This window comes from Meriones unguiculatus, chromosome 7 (assembly GCF_030254825.1).
Source record: "Meriones unguiculatus strain TT.TT164.6M chromosome 7, Bangor_MerUng_6.1, whole genome shotgun sequence".
Taxonomy (NCBI): Eukaryota; Metazoa; Chordata; class Mammalia; order Rodentia; family Muridae; genus Meriones; species Meriones unguiculatus.
The window spans coordinates 116,003,183-116,026,861 of NC_083355.1; the positions used below are offsets into that span (position 1 = coordinate 116,003,183).

Sequence of the window (23,679 nt, forward strand, 5' to 3'; positions counted from 1 at the left end):
TTCCAATAAACAGAAAATTCTTGGATGAAAGGTGTGTGTTAGGGCTGACCGCCACAAACCAAGAAACAGGTTTTTATAGTTCACCATCTCGGGGTTCACAATGGGATCAAACATCCTGTAACACGACCACAGGGACCTCTCTCTGCAGGGGTGGGCTCCTAGGGCAGTCATGCACCAGGCTGTCTGTGCCAGAGAGCCGTAAAGAACCCTTTGTTTGCTTTACATCCAGACAGAATGTGTGACTGTAAGTATTTAGGCAGCCTGCTTCTGGGTTGCCTAGCAACCTATGATGTCACCATGTGCTGCCTGCCAGGTAGTCGAGCCTGGCACCTGGCAGGCGTGGTTCAGTTGCTCCATAAAAGGGTCAACCTGCCACTTTGTCTCTCGTGCCTTCTTGCTCTTGCGCTCTATTCCTCTCTCCTGCTCTTCCCCTCTCTGTCAGGTCTTCCCCTTCCCCTTCCATCTCTCTCCCTGCCCCCTTCCCTCTTTCTCTCCATCTCTATCCAATAAACCTTATTGGATTTAAGATGAGTTGTGTGCTTGGCATTTTTATATAAATACTAACAGTGATGCTTGTAACTCTTTGGGTTTCCAAATCATATTTAAAACCCTAGACTTGGTGAGGAGTGCTTCCTGGATCCACACTAGCCAAACACACTGCAGAAAGTGCCTCGGCACACGCCTCAGAGCTGTATCCTGCTGCCCTGTAGCTCCCCTGACTCCAGACCCTGTACAGTTTCTTTTTAAAATGTTTATTTAACATTGTACAGGCTGGGTGTAGTGGTGGACGCCTTTAATCTCAGCACTTGGGAGACAGAGGCAGGCAGGTATCTGTCAGTTTGAGGACAGCTGGGTCTACACAGAGAGTTCCAGGACAGCCATATAAAGAGACCCTGAAACAGGGTCTCACTTTGATGCCCTGATTCACTTGGAGCTTGCTCTGTAGACCATACTGGCCTCTAACTCAGAGATCTGCCTGTCTCAGCGCCCCCAAGTGCTGGGATTACAGGAGTGTGCCATTTACATATAAATTCTAACCTTGTCTGTGGCCTCGTGCGTATGTGGGTGTGTGCATACGTGCGTGTGTGCGTGAGTGTGTGCGTGAGTGTGTGCGTGAGCACAAGCACGAGTGCACTTAGGAGGTGCTAGGGTTAAGGCTATCAGAGGTTAACTCTGAAGAAGGGGGGCCATTGTTGCTGTACAAAGAAGGTGTAGAAAAGGAGTTGCTGCAGTACCATTCCTCCTCCACGGTGGCTCTCCATGGCGGATCCCAAGACCCCAGCTCTCCCAGATGCAGGAAAGCAGCCTGGGGGATTGCACAGTGTGAGCGGGGAGTCTCCCAGGGCCCTGGTCTCCATCACACTCAACCCTATGCCCAGGCAGCTGGGGGACAAACATCTCTTCTGGGTTTGCTTCCTTTACAAAATCCAGTCTGTTTGTCCAAAGGCGAAGGCACACATACCCAAGGCAGAGAGAGACTGTTTTCTTTTCACTGGCAGCAAGTTCGTGGAGACCCTGTCTAGCCCTGGCAGGGCACAATGTCTGAACCCAGGCAGGAGGCCAGGTACCTGCAGGGTGAGTCTTCCTGCTGGCCCCTCTTCCCTCACTACTGACAAGATCCAAGTAGACCTACAGGAGGAACCATGCCAGCACCATAAACACAGGGGTTCTGTGAGGGGCACATGAATTTTTTCTGGGTGTGTGGGGATGGCAGGGACTACAAAGCATCTGTGCTCTGTCCATAGGTTCCAGTGACAAACCAAACTCCACTCCGGTGGGTTCACCCTCGGGAAGTATCGCTGCACTGTCCTGACCCCCCAGCCACAGAAGTAACGACACAGAGACCTCTCATTAATACACGAAAGCTTGGCCCTTGCCTTGGCTTGTTCCCAGCTAGTTCACATAACCGAAATTAACCCATTTCTACTTGTCTGAGCTCTGTCACATGGCTGGTTACTTCTCAGTACCTGGCTAATTGAATCCTGCACCACTGCCCCAACCCCCATACCCCCCTCCCCTGGAGATTCTATCTCTCCCCTGGAAGTCCCTCCTCTCCTCTCCTGCTTTGCTCTAGGCTGGCCAGCTCCTTATTAAACCAATCAGAAGGTGATGGAGATGTTTACAAAACCCTGAGACAGGTGATGATGTTTCATGAAAATAACAGCACTGAAGTCTGGCCTGTACTCAACTCTCTTCCAGAACAGAAGTCAGCGCCTGAGTCACACAACCTTTACACAGTGCACAGAAAGATTATCCCAGCAGGGAAGAGTTACTGTGTTAAACTTACATAAAGGTCTATGGGTGAGGGCTTGCCAGCAGGAAAAGGGAAGCTTTAAGGAGGCCTCCCTGGAAGGTCTACATCCGGCCGGGAGACGCCTCCCCATCAAGGGAAGCATAGATGGTGCTCCCAGCTACCAGTCCTTCCCTGACTGTGTACTTTAGCCCTTCCCCTAAACCCCAAGTTTAGGGCAGAACTGCATTGGGGTCCTCTAATGAGTGAACCTCAATGGTCGACAAGCGAGCTGTGTGTGAGCTGACCTCCCGAAGATGGTATCTGTTTGGCTTGAAGATTTGTGCTGCACAACAGTGGGGCATTGTCCCTTTACAGGGAACATCTTCCTCCTACAACCCCAGGCTAGCCATCTTTCAGGGTGGACCCCATTTTTGTACTCCCAAAACTAGGCTATATATGGCCACCACTCCGAAGCCAGACCATAATAAGAGCAAAGTTCATGGTGTCTTCTTCCCCTACAGTCCCTGTGTTGAGGGCTTCAGAAACTCACTTTGCTGATGCTCATACCAGCTTACCCAGGTAGAAGTCCTGCTGCCCACCTCTCTGCTGGCAAGCAGGGGCTCAGAGCCTTTAGCAGTACAGCAGTACACTGGGGTCAGTGGAAGGCCACCCCTCCAAAGCAACCTCTGTGGCTCCACAGAACCTACACATGGCAAGACTCCCCATCTCTGACAGAATTCCTCTAATAAACTACTGAAGATTTACTTTGGCTCCAAGTTCTGTTCGAGGTCATCTGGAATTGGTGCTGTGGGCCCATCAGCAGACAGCATCATGGAAGCAGGTGCAGAGACTGCCTCGTGGCAGTTGGAAAGCAGAGAGGAAAGAAGAGGGAGGAGTGAGGGCCCCTGATAGCCCTCCTCCCTGCCTAGACCACACCTGCCAAAGTTCTCCAACCTCCCAATAGTCCATTTACACTTTACTCCATCCATGGGCTAAACCCTGGAAACACTAAGATACGCCCAGAAGATGCTTCAGCAATCTCCTCTAAAGCCCTCAATCCAATCAAGTTGACCATCATACCACAAAATAGAATCCAAGAATTAGCCACCCCACCCTTGCCAGCTGCCCCTCCTTCCTGTGCCGTTCATATTCCTGCTGCCCACAACCCCCATCCAATACTCATGTGCTTTCTTGGGTTCCGCCCACCTCCTGTCCTCCTGAGTCCCCAGAGACCTCCTTCAGGAACCCCCTTACCAACCCTTGGACGGCCATTCTGTCTCCAAATGTTTTGTTACCTCCAACCCCCAGTGAAGGGAGTTTTTCTTCATCATCTCTCATGCGCAGGGTAAATCAAAGGTTTCACAGGAAAACACTGTTGCCGTATGCAGAGCACACATTGACTGCGTCTAGTCTGTTTGTTTAAAAAATGCTCTTCTGGTCTAGAGAGATGGCTCAGTGGTTAAGAGTACTGTCTGCTCTTCCAGAGGTTCTGAGTTCAATTCCCAGGAGCCACGTGGTGGCTCACAACCATCTATACTGAAATCTGCTGCCCTCTTTCAGCATGCAGGTGTACATACAGATAGAGCTCTCATGTACACATATAAGTCTTTTTAAAAATGCTCTTCTGCATAGAACATACAAGACCAAAACTGAACCCTGGAGTAAGTCACGCAGTGTGGGTAGGTCCGCATATAGGAACAAACAGGCCAGAGATGCATTAAATCGCTGCGGTTCTCGCGATGTTACCTGAGAGCCAAAGAGCCTCTGCCTTCAAGACAGGTCACACTCCACAAATGCTCAACAGGGTCGTGGCTTTGACACAATGCTAACACCAAGTCCCTTTGGCTTTTTTTTTTTTCTTTTTTGTTTGTTTTCGTTTTTTCCAGACAGGCTTTCTCTGTGTAGCCTTTGCTGTCCTGGAACTCAGTCTGTAGACCAGGCTCAGAGATCCACCCTCCTCTGCATCCTGAGTGCTGGAATTAAAGTTGTGCAACACCCCCACCTGGCTACTTTTGGCATTTTAATACAAAGAACCAAATGAAAATAAACGCAAGGGAGGCATGATGGTGCATGCTCTTAACCCCAGAGCTTGGGAGGCAGAGGCAGGCAGAGCTCTGAGTTCGAAGCCAGCCTGGTCAACAGAGCAAGTTCCAAGACAGCCACAGAAAAACATTGTCTTGAGAAACCAAGGGAAGAAGAGGAAGAGAGGAAGAAGAGTAAGAAGAAGAAAGAAGGAAAGAAAAATAAAATAAATGCAATTCTAACAAGCTAGGAAGCACATAGTAAGTATGCACTTCAAAGTTTCTGCCAGAGTTTGGAGTTTAGCTGGGAGGTGACAGCTAGTATTAAAATTGAAAAGTATCAGGCTCTCAACAGGCAATAAGATGAAATAAAATAAACTTATCTGTTTTTATAAAGATTTAAATTCAAACTTGGAAGGCATGTTTTTATATATGGGGGAAACACTTCTAGCTAGTAGTGAGGTAGAAGAGAGTCCTCAAATTGTCTAAACTGGGATTCCCCACCAGCCCTGGCTGACAGGGAGTGTCTTGGTCATGTTTCTCTTCTGAAAAGTAGGAGTTAGGACCAAAGACCCCTGGGCCCCTTCCAGATGTAAGTTTCCCATTTCAGAAATTTCAAACTGATATCCACCAGCTAGCCACTACCCGTCTTGTTGGTTTGTGTGAAAAAAAATTTGAGATTTATTTATTTATTTTATGTATGAGTGCTTTATTTGCATGTACACCCGCATGCCAGAAAAAGGCACCAGATCTCATCATAGATGGGAATTGAACTCAGGACCTCTCTAAGAGCAGACAATGCTCTTAACTGCTGAGCCATCTCTCCAGCCCAATCTGTGTGAATTTTTAATTTGAGGGTTTATCTTCCCTAATTGAATGTGATGTCTTATTTAGTTAGATATTTAGCTACTGCATAGCTCAGCTAGCCTTGGACCTACAGTCCTGCATCAGGCCCCCAAGTGCGGAGATTTCCAATAGTTGCTACCATGCCCTGGCAAGCCTGGTGCTTTTGAATCAGCTCCCCAGTTTGCCACTGTCCCAGGCATGCCACCCCCAGTCCGTCTCACTCTGATATCACCTGCCCGAGCCTTGAAGAACTTGAGCTTGTAACACCTGCTCTCTGAAGAGCCATCTTGCCAGGGGTCCAGAGATGTTTTCTGAGTGATCACAGACTGCTGGGTGCCTTCTCACAGTCAGCTGTAGCCAATCACGCACATCTGTTCCCCATTGCCAAGGCACAAGCTGTTTCTCTGCTCTGCAGTTCTCAATAAGGAAGAGCGTTATGGCTCTGGGCTGTGCTCGTTATCAAGCCCACACGTAGTTCCTGACTTTGAACGCAATGCACAGGATTGGGTGCACAAGGCCATCTTCCTAGTGGTCAAACTTGGGCTAAGACGACAAACTTGACTTGGTTATCGTGGAAACCATGCGAATCTGAGAGAGGTAAACACAAGACTGCAGTGGACACGGCCTCACGGAAGCCTTGCTGAAGACAGAAGTATCAGCTACTTTCTGTTGCTGCAATGAAATACCATGACCAAAGGCAACATAACAAGTTTGTATTTTACTTGCAGCTCTAGAAGGCCGGATGTCCACCATGGCAGGGAAGGCGTGGCAGTAGAGACAGAAATCTGAGAAGTCACGTCTCCACCATGCACAGGAAGCAGAGTGCCAACTGAAAGTGGGGTCAGGCTATAAACACTAAAAGCCCCCCAATCCCCAAGTTTGCAAGACTCTACCATCTAAAGGTCCCATAACCTCCCAAGCACCACCAACGCGGGGGTGGCACCAAGTGTTGGACCTCAAACGTTTGGGAGACATTTCTCATTTAAGCCACTCTAACTGATCATAGTTTACTTGGATTTTATTTGTGTTGCTGAGTACATTTGATGGCTTTTTAAATTTCGATTTATTTATTTTACTTTATGTATCTTTCTGTTTTGCCTGTGTGCATGTGTGTGTACCACGTGCGTGCCTGTTAGTTCCCCTTGAAATGGGGTTACAGATGTGAACCACCAAGTGTGTGCTGGGAATTGAGCCCTGATCCTCTCTACAAGAGCAACAAGTACTTTTAACCACCGAGGCATCTCCCCAGACCAAATTTCATTGCTTTAAAAACAATTTTTGAGCTGGGCATGGTGGTAAAGGCCTTTACTTTCAGTACTCAGGAAGCAGAGGCAGGTGGATTTCTGTGAGTTCGAGTCCAGCCTATTCCACAGAGCCAGTTCCAGGACAGCCAAGGCTACAGAGAGAAACCCTGTCTCAAAAAATTAAAAAAAAAAAAAACAATATTTTTTTTTTTTTTTTTTTTTTTTTAGTATTATCATCTGCTACATACTGGATAATAAAACACAAAGTGCTAACATGGCGTCTTCACAATCACAGAACTAAGTCAGGGGTTTTCAGATGTTTGCCAAGGAATAGTTGATCTGAAAAAAAAAATACAAAATAGAAAGCGAGTTTTATACAAGTAATACTGTACATACATGAACCTCAGGAAGATGATTCTCCACTATCACTGTGTGTGCGGATGAGGCTCTAGCTACTGCTGCACAGCTGTGGCAGGGGAGGGGTTGTTTGGTTGGTTGTTTGGGAAGTGACGGGTTTTTGATGGGGACATGTAAAGATGCGCAGATACATAGCACCAAATTCGCCTGGTTAATGCTGCGCAGCAGTTTTAACCTCCTTTCCAGAGTCCTTTTCATCTTGCAAGCCAGCGCTCTGAGGCATGAAGGGCCCATGGCCGGCCCTGGCCCTGCCACCACCCTGTCCGCTCCACAAGCTTGCTGGCTGAGGAATCTCATCTGAGCAAGTCTTCCAGTGCTTGTCCTTACTTCTAGGCACTTTACAATCAGCCAGGATTTTAGGACAGCAAAAGCATGTGCTAAAAACTAACTATGACAGATCCCCGAGGTGGCTCGGTGGGTCAAGGCCCCTGCCAGCAGCTCTGTGACCTGTGTTCCCTCCCCAGGACCCACATGCTAGGAAGAGAGATCAGACTTCAGAAGTTGTCCCCTGGCTCCCACACAGGCATTGTCATACATACATACACACACACACACACACACACACACACACAAATAAACTAGTAAGTGTTAAAAAAATTTTTTTAAAGGGACTGAATTTGCATGTTAATTAAAAAATAATACCAGGGCTACACAGAGAAACCCAGTCTTGAAAAACATAAATAATAATAATAATAATAATAATAATAATAATGATACATGAACAACAAAGAAAAAGCCATGAACTTCATAAATCCCTAGCAAGACAGAGTTCCTTGTGCATAAAACACCCAATACACAAGCAGCCTTATGAACTAACCCAAAGAAGCGCCCTGAGCTGCGGCTTCTGGCACGTAAAGCTCAGAATAGCTGGGCTCCACTCCCCAAGTTTAATAGCACAGAATGTCACATTGGGAGAGCTGGACGTGGGAGCCTCACCTAATTTAAGAAAACTCAAAACGAATCCACTCTTTCCTTAAGAGTTCTGCAGTTCCATCTGGTACATTCTATATTTACTCAGATCTGTACCAAAAAACTAAAGGCTATTTAGAGCATGTTCTGGCTTCTGGAAGGTTCTTCCACCTACTTAAGCATATCACAGACACACAGAGATGGACTCTAAGAGGACGTTTGAAAACAGCACTCCTGGCTAGGAAGAGAGTCAGATGTGGCTTGCGCATCCTGCCTTCGGACGACCCTGGGTGGCTGCAGTGCCCATAAGAGGCTTGTTCTACCTCACAGGGGCCCTTGGGAATGAGGTTCAGACCATCTTGAGCATGAGGTCTGAGGTAGCTTCCTGCTGTCACTGTCACCACGGAGACGTGTGATGGTGAGAGAATGCGGCTTACCTGAGCTATAACAAAAGAATCCGTGCCTGGGAAGTGATCTAAGTCAAGCATTGAGACTTCCACATTTGCCATGAGAGCTTGACCAGTGTTGGCTGTCGCTGAGGCACTGGCCAGCTTAGCTCCCCAATTGGGTGAGGATTCATGTTATAAATTTGAGGTTAGTTGTGTTTTTAACTTGATATAAACAATATAGAACATCCTTCTTCATGGGGCACGGCATTCTTTAAGAAGAGATGAGGTGAGAACAGGCTCACTCAGAGAGAACACCATGTAAAGACACAGACAGGAGGACACACAGACTGTGACAACATAGGTCCAGCTGCAGCTGTCATTTCAATAATTTAATCTCTTTTTTGAAACAGCCTTGCCCTGGCTGGCCTTACAGTCCCAGGCCTTCCTCCCTAACGCTGGGATCCCAGGTATGCAGGAGCATTGTCAAGACTGGAGCTTTGGTGGGGCCTGGGGGTGTATGCCAATAATCCCAGCACCTGGGAGGCAGAGGTAGGAAGTTCTCTGCGTTCCAGGCCAGCCAGACCTACCCAGTGAGACTCTATCTAAGCTTGTATGGGTCAGTGAGGTGGCTCATCAGATAAAGGTACTTGCCACCAAACCTGATGACCCAACTTTGATCCCCAGGATACACACAGGGGAAGGAGAGAAAGAACTCCTCCAAGCTGTCCTCTGGTCTCCATTGATGCCGTGTGTGTGTGCGTGTGTGCTTGCGTGTGTATGTGTTTGAATGTGATTGGTAAATAATAAAATACAATTTTACAAAGATTAGAGCTTTGTAAATACAAGCAGGACACCAAAAATTGCCAGCACCCATAGGAAGCAGGACAGACAGTACGGCCCTGAGTACAGGACCCAGCTACTACTGCTGTAAGGCTGCTCCAGCCTGAGAAAACACACGTGTGCTGTCTTAAGTCCAGCACCACGTGGCTTGTTACCTGAGCTGCTTAATCTCAGCTGTCAAGGTGACGGCACTACAGACTCACCTGGGAAGCAAGCCTCTTCCTTAGGTTACTAGGCCCTCCTAGAACGCCCACCCACTGTGAGTGGCACTATTTCCTGGGTTGGGCTTCTGGACTATGTGAAAATGGGACCGTGAGCTGGTGTAAGCGCTCATGGTTCTCTTCTTCTGGTCTGCAAACTAAGCTAAGCTCCTGCGGTCAGGCCCACCCTACCAAGATGAACTGCGCCCTCAGCTGTGAGCCAGGGCGAAGCTTTCCTTCCTTCAGCTGCCTTTGTCTGGTATTTTATCACAGCAGCAGGACAGGAACTAGCACAGCGCTCCGCTCCCCGGCCTTCTGTTCAAAGCAGTGATTGGTCAACTCCACCGTGTGTGTGACGTGTTTCTTCTACATGTTGCCTTTGTGATGCTGAATGGACAGGACTGCTTGTATTTTCAGTTTCCAACACTACGAGCTCAGTAGATCTCGTCACTCTAAAAAAAGTTAGCCTGCCTCAGCTATTTCTTTACAGCAAGGAAAACAGACTGAAGCTGTGTGGAATGTTCAGATTCTCTAAGGCTGGAGCATAGAGGGCATGTAAATGTATGGATGAAATGAATAACGATGAACAGAGGTAAAAAAAAGCAACAACGGATGATGGGACTGGAGTGGGCACAAATGCGCATTTGGATGGGATGGTGCAAACATACCTGGGCACGGCTCGCACATGAGTACTCCAGTAACAGGCCCTAATTCCCACACACCATTAGGGAGCAGGGCTTACCCATAGGCCAGGACTCACCTGGGTGGCGAATCACCACATTCACAGCTTACTAGGAATTAGAGGAGCGGACGAGTGTGGTGTTCTCCTAGAGCTTTGCAGATGGCTGCCAGGACCCAGAATAAAGGAGCGATGCCAGGGTCTCCGGCAGGGGAATAAGCGCTGAGCAGCAACTCCACAAGCATTTGCAGAACTTACACCAAGCATCGTTGTGGCCACTAGCAGTGTGGGGGTGGGGCTCAGTCCAGGGACCATGTACCTGAGGCAGCACCAGGCCCAGCGTGGGGCAGCTCTCTGGTGTTCCTGAGATAGCCAATGCAAGAGCAGAGGCGATATTCTCCCTCCTAAAGCCCCAGCATCTGTGTGGGAAAGAAGACATGGGCTGACTCACACCACTCTGCATGTCTTCCTCTTTCCAGGAATGGTAGCCAAGGCTTCACGGCAGCCGGAACACTGCTTTGGAGGAGGAGGGTTCTGGTCACCTGGAGGCTCATCTTTCCCATCTTTCCCCAGGCACTCCTGCTCCCTGCCTGGCCGTCAAGACAGAAGGCCCTAGGCCTCCACCAGAGCAGCCTAGTTTGTTCTCTGACTTCAAACTGCTAGGACTAATAAGTAGCAGGGACAAGTGAACAGAAAGCCTTAATAAAGTGATGTGCATTCCAGAAGATGTGGGATAGGGGAGGGTGGCAGAAAAGCAGGAGGCATCCTGCTAGAGCAGCAGTGATCAACCCCTGGGTCGTGACCCCTTTGGGGCTAGATATCAGACCTTTACATTACAATTCCTAACGGTAGCAAAATTACAGTTATGAAGTAGCAACAACATAGTATTTTATGTTCGGGAGTCACCACAACGTGAGGAACTGTATGAAGGGGTCACAGCATTAGGGAGGTTGAGAACCACTGTGGTGGAGGGTCAGAAACTTCAGGGACAAGCTTCAGTGGGGTGTTCACCAAGCAGGCACACACATACACACACCAAATACAGAAAGTGTTAAGAAAAAGGCCAATTTGCACACTAACCAAGTGAATGTGCTTGTTTATCATAAAGAATGAAATCTTAACTACATTTGATGTTGCAGGACACAGGACATCATCAGCATTTATTTTGATGATCCATGTTTTGATTTGATAACCATGAAAGCTATGAATGCTAGTTTACATAAATTTGTAGTATAAAATGGCAGAAATACAGTTTGGGCAATTTCAAAAATTTTGTCCTAATCCCAAGCCAAAATTCAGCAAGCAGTTCTATTTGTTTGTTTGAGACAGGATTTCTCTTGTGTAGTCCTGGCTGTCTTGGAACTTGTTCTGTTGACCAGGCTGGCCTTGAACTCAGAGATCTGCCTGCCTCTGCCTCCTGGGATTAAAGGTGTGCCACCACCTCACTATGCCATGCTACACAAGCAACTCAATTAGGTTTTGGGTTTTTTGTTTTGTTTTGTTTGTTTGTTTTGAGAAAGGGTTTTTCTGTATAGATCTGGTTGCACTGGAACTCACTCTATAGACCAGGCTGTCCTTGAACTCAGAAAGATTTACCTGCCTTCTACCACCACCACACACACACACACACACACACACACACACACACTCACACACACACACCCCTAGTGCTGAGATTACCACATCTAACCTCAGAAAAACATGTTTTTGAAAGACAGACTGACCCCTCCCTGCACAGATGTAGTCCATGGCAGCGTAGTGTCCAAGTGGGTTCCATAGTAATGGGAAGAGGGACTGCCTCTGACATGAACTGATAGGCCTGCTCTTTGATCACCTCCCCCGAGGGGAGTGCAGCCTTACCAGGCCACAGAAGGTGACAATGCAGCCATTCCTGATGTGATCTGATAGACTAAGATCAGAAGGAAGGAGAGGAGGACCTCCCCTATCAGTGGACTTGGGGAGGGGCATGCTCAAAGAAAGGGGAGGGAGGGTGGGACTGGGAGGGGAGGAGGGAGAGGCTTATGGGGGGGATACAAAGTAAAAAAACTGTAATTAATTAAAAAAATAAAAAAAGACAGACAGACTGGCATGTAGTCAAAGAGCAATTTTTAATTTTAAAATTACATTTTTTATTTTATTTGAGGGGGGTGACATGCATGTGCCACCAAGCACGTTTCTGTGGGAATCAGTTATCTCCTTCTACCTCGTGGGTCCTGGGGATCAAATTCAGGTTATCAGTCTTATTTGGTTTTTGAGACAGGGTTTTCCTGTGCAGCCTGGCGGTCCTGGACTCACTTTGTAGACCAGGCTGGCCTGACCTGCCTGCCTCCGCCTCCCCGAGTGCTGGGATCAAAGGTGTGCGCACCACACCTGGCTAGGTTATCAATCTTTGCTGGAAGCACTTTTAACTACTGAGCCATCTCACTAGCCCCCGAATAGCACTTAGAAAATAAATGAAACATTCCCAGCACTTAGAAGTCAAAGAGGCAGGTGGATCTCTGAGTTCCAGACTAGTCTGGCAGTCAGTTCCAGGCTCAGCAGGGCATTATGATGAGACACTGTCTCTAAATAAATAAACAGAACATTCTAACATAGTATGCACTAATTTGATACATGATGAGGAATGACAGTAGGAAAATAGCTTTTGCCAGAATGAAACCATTGCTCCTTTAAGAGCAATTACTGTATTTTAGTAAAAACACCACCCTTTTTAACTGATAATGTCCTCAAATCTGAACAGAGGAGACTCTGTTTTGTTGGCACTGCTGGTGTGACAGCGTATGCAACCAATGTGCACAATGTGCACATGTTGACTGCAGGGAAGCTGCACAATGCAACACGGCCAGGTGCTGTACAAACACTTCAAAGTCCCTATATTTGATTTTGAATTCATATTTGGTTATTGAGTGATCAATGCCTTTTACTGTTACCAAAGTTTTCATGCTCTCCACACTGTTATTCAATCCCATATGGAGTTGCAACCCACAGTGATTTAGGGTACCAGCCCTTCAGGCAGCCAAGGCTTCTGAACTCACCAGATAATGCTCACTCCCTTCTGGCATCTTCGATGCTTTGTCTTCTCTGTGCACACTGAGGTACAGGCGAGTGTGCCAGAAGAAAAATGCTCATTTCCTCTAGCTCCTCCTCAAGAGAGAGTGACTCAAGTAACTATGCTCAGCCTGAAAAGCTGAGAGGCAGATGTCATAAAGGGGTGTGGAGCACCTGACCAACCGGATGGCTCCTCAAAGTGGGCGAGAGTTGATTTTAAAACTCAGGGGACTAATTCAAACTAAACAGACTCAGAGACACCAATGTCTAAACAACAAGCCAGCCAATTTACTCATTTACTTCTTCAGCAACTATTCATGTCAGCTATCCAGTGCCAAAATGCACAACCCATGGACAAGGATTTCATAAGCACCAAGTGTCCATTATTTAGCAAACTGTAAGTACCTGACTGAAGGAAATGGCATCCAAATGAGGTGGGACAGAAATAGCAGGGGAAATTATGCAATGAGCTTGGCGTCAAACAAGCTGGCGTTCAAAAGCTGTCCACCACATATTAAAGAGCTGTCATCACCTCTCAAGTCTAACACCCCCCCCCTTACCAGATTATTAGCTGATTACAAATGGGGTTACATATAAACTGCCTAGCTATACTTTTGTATTTAGTTGGGGGGGTGTTGTATCATGGGCTGGCCCAGGGAGGCTCTGGGATCCAAGAGAACTGGGTACAAATGTTAGCTCTGCAATGCTGGGAATTCAGCCTTGGAAATGCAACTTCATTCCCCCTCCGCACCCCACTCCCCAAAATTTCAATTTTCTTGTTTGTAAAATGAAAATAAAAAGTCCTCAGTGTATTCAAAGTCTTATCAAAGTTGCAGGATATGATAAGCATCTGATAAATGCAGTGATTAAGAGTACCTCTTATCTGGGTTTGCTAACACTGGTCTGTAATTTCTCTACTAGGGAAGCTGAGGCATGAGGATAGCTGAGTTTGGGGCCAAGTCGTGCTGCATAGTGAGAGAGCAGGCAATTATTCTTAGTTGTCCATAACAGCACGGTAGTGGAGCATACACTGAAAATTAAGGGCAAAGCCAGTACAAGCTTTAGTGTTTTTGTTTAATTTTGGCTGTCCTGGAACTCACTGTGGGCTAGCCTGTAACAGAGAGATCTGCCTGCCTGTCTCTAGGGTGCCAGGATTAAAGGTGTCAGAAGGCCTGGCCAATACAAGCTTTTAAAATGAAATTAAAGATTAGACCATCAGACATACAGAAAAGACCACTTTGTATAGCATTACCAAAAAATACTTTTCTGAGAGAAGCCTCTTACCTCAAACTAGTTTCACAGCCTTATTTTCTGAGAATGTCTAAAATACTGCCAATTTGAGTGCAGCCAAGAAAAAAACTCTTCTGTTCCAATATTGCTAAGTCATGATCACTGTCTGAGATAGATCCATTTTAACGAGGGGGAACCCGGGTAAGCACGAAGCAGTATGCATTCGTCTCAAGAACTGTACAACCATGTACTGTGAAATAAAAGCTACAGAAAACGATACAAATCTTTCAGTTCTGCGTCGTGTCAATTTCCAAATGACATTATAGAGCTTATAAGTCATAGGGGAAATAACCTTGGTTTTGGGCAAAACAAAACTGATCTTTCAGTTTTTTTAACCTTCTTAAAATTCGACTGGCCCAGAACAAAAGGAAGGCCCTCTTCCCTAACACTGCTGTTTCTCCCCACCAGGAAACCACGCAGCTGCTGACTAAGCCAGGCTCACAGAAGCCTCAAGAGGTCGGAACAGAGCTTTCATCACTCTCAGGTATTTCTATAGTTTTAGTTGGACTCTGGTATGATTTCAAGTCTCAATAGAAACTTTTACCCAAAAACAAAAACAACCAAGTTTTTTAAACAATGGGAGAGTTTCTACAGACAAAGTCGGGCTCTTCTTCCGAACACAAGTTGTTAGCAGATACAGCACTGTGGCCTCAGCGGGTCAACCTGCCCGGAGCCTGCAGGAATTCCTGGCTCATTAGCTAGGAATCAACTTTGCAAACTGGGCTGGAATGGACAGACTGGCCCTACGTGGCGGCTTAACCCCGAGGAGGGGGATGGCCAAACTCCGAGGCCCAGCCGGACCTCACTGCGGTCAAGACCACACCACGACGCACTTTCAGGGGCCCAAGTTGCACACAAAAGGTGGCGTTTCCTTCGTGGGAAACCTCAGAGCCAAGAACACGGAGTCTCGGGTAGTCAGCTGCCTTGCTTCCCGAGCTCACGGAGAGGCACCATATGGGATGACAGATCCGGGCCAGCTAGTGGCAAGGGTGGTCGGGAAGAGGCACGGGAAGCCGCACTTTCGGGAGCGCCTGGCGGAGTCAGGACGAGCAGTTAGGTCCCGTGTGGCCCAAAGCCAACGCTACGCGCGGCACAGTTCGGCCCCACCCGGCAGGGGTAATAACCAAGAGCCATATTGCCTCAACACCTAAACTCACAGCGGCACCCCGCTACCGCGAGACCGCGGAGGCCTCTGGGAAGGACAGAGGGGGGAAGGGAAGGGAAGGAAGCGGGGACAGGCGGGAGGCGGGCCGAGACCACGAGTGGAGCCCCAGGAAGTGGAGGGCGGGGGAAGGCTCGATGGACGTACCGGCAGGCCAATGACGAGCGAACTCGGGTAGGCCTGCGACCAATGAGCAGTGGCGGCCCGCTGCAGGGGGCGGGACCTGGGGCCGAGGGTAGCTTGAGCGCGGCGGCGGCGTTGTTCAGTCAGAGCGAGAACATTCCAGAGGTGAGTCCGCGGGGGGCGGTGGCCCGTGCCCCTGCCCAGCGCTCCCGCCCCTCCACCCCGCGGGCCGCCGGCGGGGGCAGGCGCCGCCCGCGGCTCACAGCCGTGTCCCCGCCAGGTCGCCAGGCTCGGCGCTGCTGGTGTGGACGCGGACGTCGCTGGGACAGCCCCTCCCGCTGCTCGGCGGCGGCACCTGCCCAGCCGCCCCTCCGCTCGCCGCCCGCCCCGCCGCTCCGGACCCGGTTTCCAGCGCCTCTTCCTCCCAGTCCCGGGCGAGCCGCGTTGGGTTTATGTCTTTATTTGACGAAAACGGTGAGTCGCGGGCGGCGGGCCATGGCGGCGGCAAGATGGCGGCGAGGCCGCGTGACCTGCCGCGCGTGTGGCGCAGTTTGGGGGGGCCGGTCTGTGCGGGAGCGCGCGCGCGCGCGTGCCGGGGCGGCCTGAGTCAGGCCCGGGGCGCGTTTGTGACTCAGGGAGGCCGCACCTCTGCCCCGCCGGGCGCCGGAAGTAGGAGGCCGGGCGACAGGCTCTCGCTGTCCTGTAGCCATGGGGACGAGGGCGAAGGTCGGCCTTGCGCCGAGGGAGCGAGCGGAGGGGAGGCCGGGCGCGGCTGTGGCCGCGTTCCTCGTGCTCCGACGGAGCCAATGGCTCCTGGCCTGGACGTGCCGCCCCGCAGCCACCCCGAGTCGCCGAAGCCGCAACTTCGCGGTTGGCAGGTCCGGCTCGACGTTTCCCGTTTTCCAACGATGGCAGCCGGGGGAGGCGCGATTGGAGAAGTTGTTTGCTCACAGGCTTAAGCTGAGGGAGAGGAGGGCCCGGATCCCCTTTTCGGCAGTTACAGCACGGTCGCTCGGCAGGGGCAGCCTATGACTCGCCGCTGGTCTTTGGTCTGACAAACTCACGGCAGCTGAGGGAGCAGGGTTTGTGTTTTGTGTTGTCTTCCTTAATTCGGGCAGTTATCTCCCTGCCACGGTCACAGCTCTTGTCAAAATGGTGGCCTCCTGGGTTCCTCGAGCTGTGCTTTGTTACATGGGAATGTCAACTGTTCTCCCCCACGGACCCAGGCCTGTTAGGCTGGGAGTGTTAATTATGGGGGTGCTCTGGGACAGGAAGCTGTTCCAGATAGGAATGGTAGTAAACCTGTAGGGATGTTTGTGTGTTCTCTCTTTTTCTCTTTCAGAGCTGTTGCGCAGCCATTGGTACCTGTATTGGGGAAACATAGCATACAAGCAAGAAGCTTACAGCCTCAGTGGCGAAAATTTTTTCATGTCAGAGACCGAGAACTCTTGCAGTCGTTTATGTCATCCCTTCTTCTCCAGACAGAAGATACCAAAAAGTTGCAATCAAAGATCTGTTCATCTTATTGATAAAGTCACTAATAAGCCAAAATGTCTGTCAACGTCAACCGCAGCGTGTCAGACCAGTTCTATCGCTACAAGATGCCCCGTTTGATTGCTAAGGTAATGCTGATACTCATTTTAATAGGAAGTTGATCTATACCCTCTTCATGGGTTTTGAAAGATTGCATTTTACAGGGAAGACAGTGCAAAATTGAAATTCTTATTTCCTTTAGGTTGAGGGCAAAGGAAATGGAATCAAGACAGTTATAGTCAACATGGTTGACGTTGCAAAGGCGCTTAATCGGCCTCCAACGTGTAAGTAAAGCTTGGAGAAGCCTGAAAAGGTATATTATGGATATAGTGTTGGCAGTCTTTGAGCTATACATCTTTCTTCGATCTTACGTTAATTAACAAGTGTGGAGCTTCAGACCTACTTGATTGGCTGTCATTATACCACCCTGGCTATATCTCAGTGGCCCTGTAGTTTTAAGACATGGTGAGTTTTTTAACAAATGTTCTTGTGCAGCCAGTGCTTTAGTTAACTGTACTGAAATGTCTTTATATAGATCCCACCAAATATTTTGGTTGTGAGCTGGGAGCACAGACCCAGTTTGATGTTAAGAATGACCGTTACATTGTCAATGGATCTCATGAGGCGAATAAGCTGCAAGACATGTTGGATGGATTCATTAAAAAATTTGTTCTCTGTCCTGAGTGTGAGAATCCTGAAACAGATCTGGTGAGTGCCTTTAAGGTTTTTTGTTGTTGTTTTGTTTGTTTATTTGTTTCTCACTCTGTGTGTGCTTTTGTGATAATACTTTCATGTTTCTGGGAAGGCACAGCTGACTTGTTAGAAAATGCCGTCTGTTAAAATTAGAATAACATGAACACAATTTGTGTTAAGCTAATTTTTTAGATGTCTGTTGGCACTTTTACATAAACTTATATACAATTTTAATCTTTTCACTGTAGATGACATTTTTTACTTTTCTTGACAGCATGTCAATCCAAAGAAGCAAACAATAGGTAATTCTTGTAAAGCCTGTGGGTACCGAGGCATGCTTGACACACATCACAAACTCTGTACATTCATTCTCAAAAACCCACCTGGTAAGTCTTTTTAACAGTGACTGTTGTGGGATGGGAGATGATTTTTGTTTGTGGTAGTACAGTGTAAGGAGCATTTATTTTAGTCATTGGACTTAGTGTAGGGGTGTGTTTTTTTTTGAGACAGCTCTAGCTGTCCTGGAACTCACTTTGTAGACCAGGCTGACTTTTGCCTCCCAAGTCTGGGATTAAAGGCATGAGCCACCATCATACTTGCTCTGGCCTTCCAAGTATAAGACAGTATTGAAACATTGTGTTTTTTATAACAATAAAAGTGAAAAAGCCAAAGTATATCCTGCCAATTCATAAAATATTTTATGATGTGAACTCATCAAAGGATCTACTGTTTTAGAACCAAGGCTTGTCTGTTAAGCTACTGTGACTTTAAAGCGTCGCAAGCAACACTCTGTGGCAGATGAACAAAACTGTCTGACACAATTTGAGCTTGCTATAGCAAGAAAGTCTAACCTATTCCGGTGTTCTCTTCCCCATGAGACAAGCCGTTATATAGGCTCAAACAAACTTTAATTGTTGGGTCAGTCTGCTTTTGGATGTGGTTTTTGTTTAAATCTGTGGGACAAACCTTGAAATAGTTTAATATCCCCAATACTGTGTATCATGGTATTATTGCTTTGCCATATTTCATAATCTATGAAATATAGTTAGTAAATTTATTTGCTATCTGAATTCTTTCAGAATTCTCTTGGTTTTTAAAGACAGGTTTTCTCTGTGTAACAGCCCTAGCTGTCCTAGAACTCATTTTGTAAACCAGGCTGCCCTCAAACTCAGAAATCCAACTACATCTGCCTCCTGAGTACTGGGATTAAAGAGTGCAGAATTCTCAGTTGCATTTTGTTTAATTCTGTTGATATTTCCCCCCCTTGTTTTCCTATAGAGAATAGTGACAGTGGTACAGGAAAGAAAGAAAAGGAAAAGAAAAATAGAAAGGGCAAGGACAAGGAAAATGGTTCCGTATCCAGCAGTGAGACACCACCACCTCCACCACCAAATGAAATTAGTCCTCCTCCACATGCTGTGGTAAGTTTAGGACACTTAAAATTGTGTGAAAAGCCTGGTGTTCTGTTAAAATAAGCAAAAATATTAAATTTATTAATGCTGCTATTAACTGTAATACTGATTGAGTTGAACTGAAAAATATATTTTTGAGAACTTTTTTCCTACTTAATATTCCTTTTTTTGTTTTGTTTTTACACTGGTATGAATGATACCGTTCTCTTGGCTGATTATAGTCTGTGGGTAAAGAAGGTTCTTGAGCCTGTCAATGTGACTAATACCAGTTTTCTTTTTCTATAAACAGGAAGAAGAGGAGGATGATGATTGGGGGGAGGATACAACTGAGGAAGCTCAGAGGCGTAGAATGGATGAAATCAGTGACCATGCAAAAGGTCTGACTCTCAGTGATGATTTGGAAAGAACTATAGAAGAGCGTGTCAACATCCTGTTTGATTTTGTTAAGGTAAATTTGCATAGTTAACTTGTTCTACGCTATCTTTGAATTTATTTATTTGGTGTCTTTTGTTTTTGTTTTCAGTCAGGGCCTTCTCTTTTGTAGCCCAGACTGTCCTGGACTCATGTGGACCAGGCTAGTCTTGAGCTCACAGTCTCTGGTGCCACCATACTCTGCCATTCTTAGACTAATTAATGCAAGGCTTTGTATTTCCTTTTCTTTGCTTATTAAAGAAAAGTATTGGGTATTGAAATGTCTTTGGAAAGTCATAAATTGGGTAGAAATTCTGGAGAAAGAACTGTTCTCAAGCACTGCAAAAGATGCCTGTTTTCTTTCCAGAAAAAGAAAGAAGAAGGCATTATTGATTCATCTGATAAAGAAATTGTGGCTGAGGCAGAAAGACTGGATGTAAAAGCCATGGGTCCTCTTGTTTTGACTGAAGTTCTCTTTAATGAGAAGATAAGAGAGCAAATCAAGAAATACAGGCGCCATTTCCTAAGGGTAAGGGACTTTTTTTTTTTAAAGTTTATAAGTTAAGACTGTGACCTTAGTGCTATGGCTTTAAATTGTTTCACCCTGCTATATTATCATCCTGAAAATAGAAAATTGGCTCATTTTACTAATTCTGGGAGCACCTGCAGATGGTAAGGGTATCTGTGCATTGACCTTTTTGAGCCACTGTTAGATGTGTTACATATACCTTAAGAAAATGAATATGCTTAGGTTCTACATTATCTTAGAAAAGATAGATGTTTGTTAATGCTGTCCATTTGCAGTTTTGTCACAACAACAAAAAGGCTCAGCGGTACCTTCTTCATGGTCTGGAGTGTGTGGTAGCCATGCATCAAACTCAGCTGATCTCCAAGATTCCACATATCTTGAAGGAGATGTATGATGCAGACCTTTTAGAAGAGGAGGTCATCATCAGCTGGTCAGAAAAGGTAGGGAGCACATAAGTTGTGTTGTGAAATTTCAGAAGCATCAAAATGGCTGTCGACATTACGTCTCACACCTAATCCTATTTACATTAAGTTGAATTTCTGTACTTATCTGATGCAGTTTGTGAATCCCTTTATAGTTACGGCAGCAGAGATTGTTTAGACTTTTCGTGTATGTGTATGTTTTCTGTCTCCTGAAGATTGGGGTATGACATGGGCCCTTTAAATGATTCATTATAGAAATAATTTATATTTTCAAGTCTTCACTGAGAAAATTCTTGACTTGTTTAGGCCTCTAAGAAATATGTCTCAAAAGAACTTGCCAAAGAGATTCGTGTCAAAGCAGAACCATTTATTAAATGGTTGAAGGAAGCAGAGGAAGAATCTTCTGGTGGTGAGGAAGAAGATGAAGATGAAAATATTGAGGTAAATACCAGAAAACATGTTACTGAGTACTTGGTTAGCAAAGGGTATTAAGATCTTAGACCACTCCCACCCCCAGACAGGGTTTGTTTGTGAAGCCCTCGCTGGCCTGGAACTCAGGGATCTGCCCACCTCTGCCTCCAGAGCACTAGGATTAAAAATGTGCACTACAGGCCAGGTGCAGTGGCACACCTGTAATTCCAGCACTCAGGGAGGCAGAGGGAGGTAGGTCTCTTGAGTTTGAGGCCAACAGTTAGAGGAGACAGTTTTTTCTTTTTTTCCACAGCTGGAAGAGGACTCAAGGTTTGGAAAAAAAAAAAAATGCTTGCTTACCTAGTATCCTCACTCTTCCAGCCCTGTAAAATAGATTAATACAATTATAATGATAGACATTTGCCCTTAGGCATAATTTAAGATAGGCAAAATAGAGCCTGAAATGGTGGCATACGCCTTTAATGCTAGCATAAGGTCGTGTGTCTGAAGAAAATCACGGGAAAGCTTGGAGGGAGGAAAGGATAATGTAAATACTGTAATTCCCTCAAAAAGTAAAAGACAAAAGAATTTTAATGGAAATAATATAATTAGGGTTGGTTGTTTAATGTCTGTGTTTGTCAGGTGGTGTATTCGAAGACTGCCAGTGTCCCCAAAGTTGAAACTGTGAAGTCTGACAACAAGGATGATGACATTGATATCGATGCCATTTAAAAGGATGGATGCAACTTAGCTTAACAGTGTAATGCTGCAGAATTTTCTCCATTATCAGCCAGAAGGGAAACATGTATGTGCAAGAGCTAAAATGGCTTAACATCATGCTACACTCGATAACTAAAAAGCTATTACTGTGAGTGGTCTATAATTAAGCCCAATGAGACATCTAGGGAGTCCATACTTATCAGTGAGCAGTTGTAGTTTGCTTATTTATAGCATGTTTCTTTTGGAAAAACTAGTGATGGACACATTTGGATCACATTTATACAGTTATAAAAAATAAAGATTTGATTTTGGTCATTCTTCAGATTTTGGGCTCTGAATGGCTTATACTGAAGTAATTGGCTACTTTTAGGATGTTACACCATTTAACTTAAGATCCTTGAGCCTGGTAGATTGTTAGGTGCTGAAGCTTGCAGAATGCAAACAATTGTAATGATCTTACTCAGCCATTAAGAAATGAAGTATTCTAAAAGTTGTATCTCTAGTCCTAATTAGTTCAGATTGGCAACTGATAATTCTTGTCATTCTAAAGAAGATGATTAAATGATAGTGTGATATCCTCATGAGAAGTAAAAATGACCTGCGTGTCCTATGGTTTTTAAGAACAAGTTTTGAAACTTGGAGTTGTGGTTTTTCAGTTTGTGTACACTCACCCCAAATTGTAGTCTTTGGAGTCATGTGCATTGCACGTTGGACGAGCCAGGGAAATTATTAACAAATAAGTATTTTGTGTGTGTTTAGTGGTTGCTTTGTACTGAGAGAAAAGCTTTGAGGTGTGATATCGTAAACTGATTCTATTTGGGAGAAACAGGAAAAAAGGTGCACTTAATTTCTAGCTAAAACAGCATAATTTTTCAGCTTTTACCCTTAAATTATAATTTCAAGATGTTTAGACATACTGTATCTTGTGTTTGCTGTGTTTCCCCTCCCTCAATATTATGGTTTATTCTTTAATGCCTTTTAATTTGGATAAAATAGCTTGTACTTTAGATTTTGGTTGCTATCTTGCCAAAATAAGTGTTACTGTGTTTCAAGCTTGATCCCCTCCCCCAATTGTCTTATTTAAAGAGAAAGTTAAAATCATACTTCTGAGTCAGAGCCTGTATTTTGGTGTAAGACTTGGGATATTTTTTATTTCACATTGAATATAGCTGGATACCTGAGAAGTCTGGTGATGGCCACTGGGTGGGTACAGTTAGCTAAGGCCTGACCAGCCCATTCCCAACCTGGGACTTCAAACACACATAAGTGAATTCTTGACCCACTAGCTGGTGTAAGCTCCATCTGGGATCCTGACTATATTTGAATAGTTTTCTTCAACATTAAAAACAGCACATATTTCTTTTCACGAAAGTGCATTCTGGGAGTTAAGAACCCATGTGGTTAATTTTGTGTGGTATACTAGCTCATACATCATTTGGATCTTATCCTTTGTGTCCTCCATCTCACAGATTATAAGACTTTATGTAAGAAAACTTTTTGCATTGAAATTAAACATTTGGAAAAACTAAAACCTTAATACAAGAGTCTGGTGAACATGGACCAGGAGTCCTATACCTGGAGTGGTAGTAGCAAGGGAATGTGCTGTGTCACACCAAAGAAGTGGTACTTGAAAAGTCACTTGGGTTTCAGATTCTTTGTTGCATGACTGGCCCATCCATTTGTCATTTTCTGAGATTCTCAAGTGTATCAGCACATTCAGACTCAGGCTGGCAAGATTTTGTCTTAGAGCTGTTGCTATTAAAGGGAAACAGTCAGATCTTCCACACTGAGAAAGGGACTTGGGCTTCAGCCACTGTTCGATCTGGTGCCAAACCAGTGGGATTCAAATTCACAGAATCTGAGTTTTATTCATGGAGGTTAACCTGATAAGAGTAATCCTTCATTGCTCTATTGAGGTGTCTTAAAAAGTTTCCTGTTTTAAACAGCTGCATTACTTGATTAAAACAATGTTAAAATTAAATTTTTGTCTCTGCTTTAATATTAAAAAGTTAAGCTGTTTTCATTTTCTTGTGAGTAAAAAGTACGGAAAGGTGCCCACTATTACAGCTCATGCTTTGGATTTCAGTATTGGGTATTCCATAGAGTATGTCAGCCCTATGCACGGAAGCAGGTTGGTGATTTCATTC

The 23,679-nt window shown here is 45.9% G+C and overlaps 1 protein-coding gene and 1 non-coding gene across 3 annotated transcripts; both read left to right on the forward strand.

Annotated features, from left to right (window-relative positions):
• The first annotated feature begins 15,418 nt into the window (after positions 1–15,418).
• Eif5 (eukaryotic translation initiation factor 5) lies at positions 15,419–23,513 on the forward strand. Of its 2 annotated transcripts, XM_021645538.2 has the most exons (12): positions 15,419–15,566; positions 15,682–15,875; positions 16,744–17,023; positions 17,137–17,218; positions 17,470–17,642; positions 17,902–18,013; positions 18,906–19,048; positions 19,329–19,487; positions 19,818–19,979; positions 20,255–20,419; positions 20,708–20,842; positions 21,455–23,513. In XM_021645538.2, the coding sequence occupies exons 3-12, from the start codon at positions 16,952–16,954 to the stop codon at positions 21,542–21,544; spliced, it is 1,293 nt and encodes a 430-aa protein (XP_021501213.1). In that variant the 5' UTR covers positions 15,419–15,566; positions 15,682–15,875; positions 16,744–16,951; the 3' UTR covers positions 21,545–23,513. The 2 variants fall into 2 exon arrangements, with proteins under 2 accessions (XP_021501213.1, XP_021501214.1); XM_021645539.2 differs by lacking the exons at positions 15,419–15,566; positions 15,682–15,875 and adding an exon at positions 16,298–16,483.
• On the forward strand, positions 18,407–18,532 carry LOC132655640 (small nucleolar RNA SNORA28). The gene has a single exon (XR_009593429.1). It is a non-coding gene; the product is annotated as a small nucleolar RNA SNORA28 (small nucleolar RNA).
• Positions 23,514–23,679: the final 166 nt, after the last annotated feature.

Excerpts from the sequence above, each read along its gene's own strand:
- Eif5 (XM_021645538.2), top strand. The coding sequence starts at position 16,952 with ATGTCTGTCAACGTCAACCGCAGCGTGTCAGACCAGTTCTATCGCTAC. Across the intron at positions 17,219-17,469 it reads GCTTAATCGGCCTCCAACGT|ATCCCACCAAATATTTTGGT; the intron begins GTAAGTAAAGCT and ends GTCTTTATATAG. Across the intron at positions 19,980-20,254 it reads ACAGGCGCCATTTCCTAAGG|TTTTGTCACAACAACAAAAA; the intron begins GTAAGGGACTTT and ends GTCCATTTGCAG.